This window comes from Onychostoma macrolepis, chromosome 24 (assembly GCF_012432095.1).
Source record: "Onychostoma macrolepis isolate SWU-2019 chromosome 24, ASM1243209v1, whole genome shotgun sequence".
Classification (NCBI taxonomy): Eukaryota; Metazoa; Chordata; class Actinopteri; order Cypriniformes; family Cyprinidae; genus Onychostoma; species Onychostoma macrolepis.
Window position 1 is genome coordinate 26,975,636 of NC_081178.1, and position 8,762 is coordinate 26,984,397.

At 35.2% G+C, this 8,762-nt stretch overlaps 1 protein-coding gene across 1 annotated transcript; it reads right to left on the reverse strand.

Moving 5' to 3' along the window:
* Positions 1-1,374: 1,374 nt before the first annotated feature.
* On the reverse strand, positions 1,375-2,337 carry LOC131532861 (polymeric immunoglobulin receptor-like). The gene is made up of 2 exons (XM_058764640.1): positions 2,068-2,337; positions 1,375-1,967 (listed from the first exon to the last, which is right to left on the reverse strand). Exons 1-2 carry the CDS (start codon positions 2,261-2,263, stop codon positions 1,711-1,713), a joined length of 453 nt encoding a protein of 150 aa, XP_058620623.1. The 5' UTR covers positions 2,264-2,337; the 3' UTR covers positions 1,375-1,710.
* Between the last annotated feature and the right edge of the window lie 6,425 nt (positions 2,338-8,762).

Sequence of the window (8,762 nt, forward strand, 5' to 3'; positions counted from 1 at the left end):
GGGACAAGATCACGGGAACCAGATGAGTCCTTTACAATCTGAATTTGCTGCAGTTGGAATTGAACTGCGGGTTTCGTCTGGTCAGAGGAGAACTGACCCCCCGACTGAGCCTGGTTTCTCCCAAGGTTTTTTTCTCCATTCTGTCACCGATGGCGTTTTGGTTCCTTGCCGCTGTCGCCTCTGGCTTGCTCAGTTGGGGACACTTCATTTCCAGCGATTATCGTTGACTTGATTGCACAGATACTATTAGAACTGAACCGAGCTGGACGATGACATCACTGAATTCAATAATGAAATGCCTTTAACTGAAAATTGAGTGTTTAATTTTACATTATTGACACTATTGTCCTATTTGATACTATTAAGTGCTTTGACACAATCTGTGTTGTTAAAAGCGCTATATAAATAAAGGTGACTTGTTTGTTGTTGTATGTAATGTGGTTGGTTCTGTCTGTCCTACCTGTTTTGATCCTGCCTTGCCGTGTTGTGCCCTGTCCTGGCCTGCCTGCCTGTTTTCTCCCTTGGGGTAGCTTTTCTTAGTTTATTTTATTTTTTTTATTTTTTATTTTTCGATTAATAAAGAGCCCAGACTTCCTGCATCCTTGAGTCCTCATCTCATCCCTTCACCCAACTATTTCCTTCAGCCTGGGGCTTATTCAAGTCACTTTTGATGTGAAAGGACTTTGTCATTTGTAAAAAATATAAGTTTTTAAATTAAAAACAAGCAAGCCCAGGCCAGATGAGGAAAAATTAATGTAATGCATTACTTTGCATAAACAGTAAGTAATGCAATTAATTACTTTTTAGGGAGTAACACAATATTGTAATGCATTACTTTTAAAAGTAACTTTCCCCAACACTGGTTGAGACAGTGATACACAGATGTGGACACATTCGCATTCTGGCATTTCATACAGTGCACTTGAACAGCTTGCCCTTTTAAAGCAGATTTAGTTCACAAGCAACTGACAGTCATGACTTAAATATGATTTTTATTTAAAATAATAAATTCTAAAATTGGGCATTAGTAACTTAGTTTTTTGAGTCAGACTAGTGAATTCACTGAATTGTTAACTGGAGACTCAAGCTGACAGGATCATTTGAATTGTTGTTGCTGACTCAAGAACAGCTGCAATTCGCTCAGTCCAATTTGTGAACCAATTTAACAAGTTCATTCAAAAGAATAAGCTTGTTCAAGAATTGCACACTGCTATCACATCTTGGACTGGTGATGAATTTTCCAGTTTAAAATTACAATTTTTTTGTAAGAATTGTAGTGGAGTAAAATGTATATTATTATGCATTGGAATGTAGTGAAGAAAAATCTAGCTTTATTCTAGCTTTATTTTAATCAACATTTGAATGTGGGTAAGTTTCATACAAAAAGCAGAGAAAATGGCATTTTTATCAAAGACTACATCTCGAATGGATTCAGAGTGATGATCAATCACTTCAATCAACACCCTCAAAGCTTCACAGTTTTAAACCACTTCTTGTGTTATTTCATACAGTAACGTTAGGTAATGTATAATATGTCCTCCTACCATATAACATTGAAAAAAAAGGAAAGCTGGAAAATTCCTTTAATGGCAGGGAAAGAGCTAAGTACAGTAACAAAGTAAAAATACTTTGTTACTGTCCATCACTGCACAGGTACCACCTGAAATCAAGTCACACAATAAGAACGAATGAAAGCTTGATCAGATGAGGTCAGGCATGAACAGGCATCTGTGAATCCTCATTAGAGCAGTAGTACCATCCACTGTCCTCTCTCTGCAGCTGCCACAGCGTCACTCTCAGATCATCACCATCATCATGCACTGCAGTTCTCTCTAGAGATCCTCCATCTCTCCCAACACAGGATCCCCTGATCTTGCACCAGCGTGAAGCGCCGTGACAGCGGATGGTGACGTTACCACCCTCATAACCCGACACACTCTGACTGGAAACACGGAGCTCTGCTTCCGCTAGACATATTAGAGAAAAGGTCAGAGTCATTTACACATTCTGGAATATGGGAATAAAACATCTGGATGGGTTTATGAAGCTGCACAGAATAAATGATACCTTCTGTAACCTGCAGGTAAAGATGTGTGGCAGCATCGTATCCAGGTAAGGTAACAGCACACCAGTACGTGCCGGAGTCACTCACTTCAGCTTCTCTCAGTGTCGCCGTAACCACATTTTCTGTTTTATTATCCACAACAGACATTCTGTCGTGTGCTACGTGATGACTGAAGAAGAAAACGCCTCCAGAACTCATGTATTTTGGGTAATTGACGTATTTTTGATCATATAAACAAGGGATTGTGATCGTTTGTTGTTTTTGAACAGATATTTTACTGACTGTATGGATGTCTTGAGTTCCTGTGAAAGAAACATTAAAATTCATACTTGCATAATAGAAAACAATGTGTTGTCTTAAATGGGAATAATAAAATAAAATAATAAAATAATAAAAACAAAAATAAACCTATTAATTCCACTAAAAATCTTATACCATTAAAAGAATAATTCACCTAAAAATGAAAATGTGCTGTAATGTACACACCCCCAGGCCAACCGAAATAAAGATGAGTTTGTTTCTTTGTCAGATTTGTACAAATGTAGCATGGAATGAAGAAACAAACTCACCTGGTGGTGAGTACATTTACATCACATTTTCATTATTTGGTGAACTATTCATTTTTAAAATGTCAGCAAATGAATGAAAACTCAAAAATAATGACTTATCAAATGGAGCAATATTTACATAGTGCTACAGAGACACAGTGTTTACCGTACGAAAAACATTTGAAAAAGAATTTACACACAACATAAGTGTCCATAAGCATTTCGTTTTAAAAATATGAATTTACGCATTATCAGTAGCACCTGCAGGATTTTCTCTGAAACCTGACCTAACCAGAGTCTCACACTTAAAACGTTGCATAGATTTCATTCTACAATTGTGCATATGCACAAAAGGCAAAATTTACACAATGTATAAATCCACATGTACACAGAACGTGCAAAAATCCCAGTCTGCTGAATAAACATGCAGAACTGAGTGTTTTCCGTACCTGCAGCGTGTGTGAGGAGGACCATCAGCAGCAGAGTCTCCATCATCATTGTGGCAGAGTGAGAATGAGCTGATTTTATTATGATTATTTATTTCACCACATTTGAGGGAACAGCATTTGTGTCACTGCATTTAATATGCAAACATTTCATGAACTTTACATTATCTCCACAATGCACATTATAATAGTTAATATTTTAATGCTGAATGTAAGGTTAATGTAAAAATATAATAATGCAAGACTATATTCTTGTATTTGATGTGATTTGCATGTGTTGCTGGCTATCTCCTTCCTGCTGTATCACAGTAACCCGCGCTAGTGAAGATGCTGCTGATAAAGCTGTGTCTTTGAGAATGGAAACATGTAGAGGCCTCCTGCAGACCAGACCAAAGTTCACACCTCACTGTTTATAGATCTAACAGATCTGTAGATGACACTGGCTTCCTATGAACTTAAAATATTTAGCCACAATACTTAAGGGTGAAATTTCTTTTTAAGTATATATATATATGTGTGTGTGTGTTCCAGTGATAAAAAATGCATTGTGATATATAGCCATAAACTCTAGCACAAAACCAGTTTCCCGTCCCGTCTTTGTTCCTCATGCAACTTTCACTCCAGCATCAGGTCTGTTCAGCTAGAAAATGATCTTCAGCTGATCTTTAACACAGGCTTCACACACCATTCATCTGAACTCTTATTATCAAGTTTTTCTGTGGTGGCATTTTCTTAAGCGCTAAATGTTCACTTCCTGTTTTGGCCATGGCATCTAACTACAGTTAACCCACTTACGCTGTGTTCATGGAGCGATCGGGCAGACTGACCTAAAAATGAAATGCAGTCGACCAAACAGGAAGATGACCTTTAAAAACACCAGTGCTTTACACTGTAAAAAATAAGTGTCATTTTAACTGTAAAATTTTGTAAAAACGCTACTGAAAAAAAAAACTGTTAATATGTTAACAGTGAGTTCCTGTACTATTTACAGGGAAAAAGTGTAAAAGATCTAACCAGACATTTCATGTAATTTTACAGTAAAATACTGTTAATTGTACAGTTTTTAGAAGTAAAAATAACAAATCAATGTATAATTTACAGTCATAAACCGTAAACTGATATTCCCAGAATTCCCTGCGTCACACTCCACATTTGAAAGTATTTTGTTTAAATAATCATGTTTTTTAATAGTTTTTGTTATCAGTTATGTACATTTGGGCTTTATGTTACATCTGTTGTTTAATGAAAGTTTATTCAATTCAATTCAAGTTTATTTGTATAGCGCTTTTTACAATACAATCGTTGCAAAGCAGCTTTACGGGAAATTAAGTTTCTACTACACACATATATATACATATATACATACATGCATACACATATGCACACATGCACACATATATACACATACATATGTGAAGAAGAAACCCAATATATTTAAGTTATGACAGACTTAACTTGGTAATTGTGTATGTTGTCTGAGGGTTGGCATCCTCCGTGGTCCTCTGAGGTGTTGCCATCATCTCTTCTCAGGTGTTTGGTCATCTCGGGTTTTTAAGGGTTGGATCCAGACTGACGCTTCAGTAATATCTAGTTACCTCTGGATGTTAATCCCGTGGCAGAATCAGAGAAACAGATAGAGACGTAATTAGCGTAGCTGCTGTTCTATTCAAGCAAAAATGATTTGTTCAACCCAATCTAAAGAATTATAATGTACATTTGATTAGATATAAATGCAGTACAAGATTATTATGTGAATGCTTGGCTAAAGAGATGTGTCTTTAATCTAGATTTAAACAGAGAGAGTGTGTCTGAACCCCGAACATTATCAGGAAGGCTGTTCCAGAGTTTGGGTGCCAAATGTGAAAAAGCTCTACCTCCTTTAGTGGACTTTGCTATCCTAGGTACTACCAAAAGTCCAGAATTTTGCGACCTTAGGGAGCGGGTTGGATTGTAGCGTGATAGAAGACTAGTTAGGTACTCAGGAGATAAACCATTTAGTGCCTTATAGGCAAGTAATAGTATTTTGTAATTGATCCAGAAATTAATAGGTAGCCAGTGCAGAGACTGTAAAATTGGGGTAATATGATAATATTTTCTTGACCTGGTAAGGACTCTAGCTGCTGCATTTTGGACTATCTGTAGCTTGTTTATTGAAGATGCCGGACAACCACCTAACAGTGCATTACAATAGTCCAGTCTAGAGGTCATGAATGCATGAACTAGCTTTTCTGCATCTGAAACAGGTAGCATGTTTCGAAGCTTGGCAATGTTTCTAAGATGGAAGAATGCTGTTTTTGTAATATGGGAAATATGATTTTCAAAGGACAAGTTGCTGTCTAATATAACAGCCAGATTTTTGACTGTAGAGGAAGTAACAGTACAGTGAATGTTAAAATCTCCAACAATTAGCGCTTTATCAACATTAACCAATAGATCTGAGAGGAAATCTGCAAATTCTTTTAGGAATTCTGTATATGGCCCTGGCGGTCTATACACAGTAGCCAGAGCAAGAGATAGGAGAGATTTCTTTTGCATATCTGACAGTGTAACATTAAGTAGATTATTGCATTATTTAAGTATCACGTGTGTCACCATGATGGTGTTTTGTATTTGCATGAATGACTCTGTGCACCTTCTATATATCAGTATATACTTCTGTTTGTGGCGAAGCTACTTGTGATGAGCTTTGATTCTTCATGTGGCTTTCTCTTTTACCACCCGCATTATTATGGTGGTTGTCAGTATGTTAAAGGTACAAAACAGGTTTAAATAGAAGTGTGTGTTGAATTTAGTGGTTCAACCACAGCTGCCAGAATTATTTTGTAAAAACTACGCAATTTTTTTTACAGTGTAGACCAGAGAGGAGAAGCATCCACTGTAAACAGTACATTTACATGATATAAAGTGTTCTGAAACAGCAAAGTAGAAATAAATATACAGATATAGATTTTAAAAAAAGTAGTATTTTATTAACATTTAAACATGCAATATTTAACAGACACCACTATTAGAATATTGTCTTATCAATTTATTAATCCTATAGTGTTTTTAAGGCACATACAATAAATAAATAAAAAATCCAGATAGGATTCAGATAGGCCTGTAAATCTATGTATATCTCTACAATTAAGTATATATATATAAAATATATTACAATATTAAATGATTTAAAAAGTACAAGTTTTAAGTAAAAGTAAAAAGGTTTATAATGGGGTCTTTCAATTTATTGAGTACAACAAAGCATGACATTTTGTTCTACAATATAAAATGCACACACTCACACCCCAGACATTCTCATGTAGCTACTTATTAGAATCACACGTTTTCAAAAATAAACATGCTCATTTCTCTTTATTTCATTATTATTTCAGTCCAATGAGGAGTCCAATGATGAGTGAGTCTAGAAAAGCAGAGACAATATGTTGAAATGATGCTGGTGGTTCTATGAAATAGGAAACAAAATTTAATTGTTAAGAGGAATAAAAACGAGGCTGTGAGGGACCTTTATGGACCACACACTGCTATAAAGACTGTGCCTCGCAGCCTCACTTTCATCCATGTGAGATTCAACATGGTGTCTAACCTGACTAAGATCTACTGATTCAAAAGTTGGTTGCAAGAGCAAATAGTGAGTTCACCTGAGAGAGATTTCCTAGTGAGACTGTGGAGTAAATCACTTCATCATCTCTGGGAGCTGCCTGTAGCAAACGTTAAATACAAGCCTGGTCAAATGCACTGAAAATCCATGTAAAATATTTCATATTATGCAGGAATGAGACCAAGAAAACAGAAGCAATGCAGATTCCAGTGCTTTGTGTTTGTGTGTTATCTTACTCTTCTCTTTGTTTAAAAGCAGCTTTGAAGGACAGTACCAGTGCCAGCTGTCCTTCACATATCTCAGTCTGTGACTGCTGTGGAAAGCAACAACAACGTTTACATAACATCTAAAGCACACACACATCCTTGAGCATCTTTAACCAGAACCGACATAAGCCAGACATCACTCTTTAGAACATATAAAAGAAGGCAATACATTATTTGAATATAAGTTATGGTGAGATATAATAAAAACTCATTTACTCTGAGATTCTTTAGGCTGGTATTTCTCAGCAACACTCACTCTGTTGATTTGTTGTTAAAAAAAGCAAGAATATGAATTGATAATTTCACATTAATTGTATTGAATTAGTAATGTATAAATATTAATTGGCTGAATGACTTACTGGTTTTGCACAGCTTGATCGCAATCCCTGCACTACAGCTCATTATCAAAGTAAACACAATGATCAGCCAAAATAATGAGTGTCTCTCGATGGAGCCGCAAGAAGAATTAGTAAGACATTCATAATATGGTTTCAATTCATATTTCTCATACATTTGTTTTTTAATTTATTTCTGATTCATTTAGTAACATCAATGATTCTTAAAATCATAATTAACTAAAATTTAAACCATAAACAAATTGTTACTTGAAACAGTAAAACAGCAACAAATAAAATCAATTATATATATATATAAAAATGTTTAAACTTTTTATTTACGCTCATCACCAAAAACACAACAAAACTACTAAAAATTAACATTTAAATGAAAACTAATTTAAAATATAGCAATTAAGGGGCCAAGCACTACAGAAGCAAGCAAGGCAGCAAGCATCAGACCAATTGTAGCAATGAGTAACTGAAACCATTTTAAGATGATTTTCGTGGCTGAAAAATCATAAATACATCCACTAGTAATAATATTTAATGGATTATCACTTTTGACCAATAGGTGGCGCTGTAACCAAATTGACGTTGTTTGGTCAGTGTGAGGTGATAATAGCACATACAACGTTTGGTGTCAATATGTCAAAGCTTTGCAGAGATACAGTCTCAGATGCAGTTTGGCATCATTCCAGCAAATTCGTTGATGTGTTAAATGAAAACCGTTTCGTGTGTTGACACGAAATCCATAACTTTTTGCCAGCATGGTCTGAAGATGATCTGTGGCAAATTTGGTGAAAATTGCACAAACGGTCTAGGAGGAGTAAATTGAAATGGCGGATAGGAAGTTTGGCTGATTATGGTAAAATTGGTATTTATGTTCTCGGCATGACCCAAGGAATATATTGAGATCAGTTTTATTACAATAGCCCGATTTATTAAAATGTTATTAGAATTTTTAGAAATTTCTTTATAACTTGTGGCAAAACTTTTGCAGAGATATAGCCTCATATCCATTTTTTGCGTGCTCTTCGTCAAATTCGTTCATGTATTATTCGAGAACGGTTTGAATAATCAACTTGAATTCCATAACTTTTTGCCAGCATGGTCTGAAGATGATCTGTGCCAATTTTGGTGAAAATCAGACAAAAAAAAGTAGGTTTTCTGAACTATTAAAAATAGCGAAAAATCTTGAATCTTGAAGTCATATTTTTGTGGTTTTCAAGTCATTTTTAATTGCATTAAATATAAAATAGTGTTTAATTTTTCTAATAATGTATAATTACTAAATATACAGCATATATTGCTTTTGTGGATTGAGTCATCACTTCTAGCTTGGTAGGGTTGAGGGAGCATAAGGGAACACAAAACACTGGATAAAACATATCTATACATAATACAGTTTGTTTGTATTCTGATATGTGTTCAGATCATTTTTGGATCATTTGTTGTTAAAATGTGAATATTAAGATCCTGGTGAATGTAAATGGATAGAGGT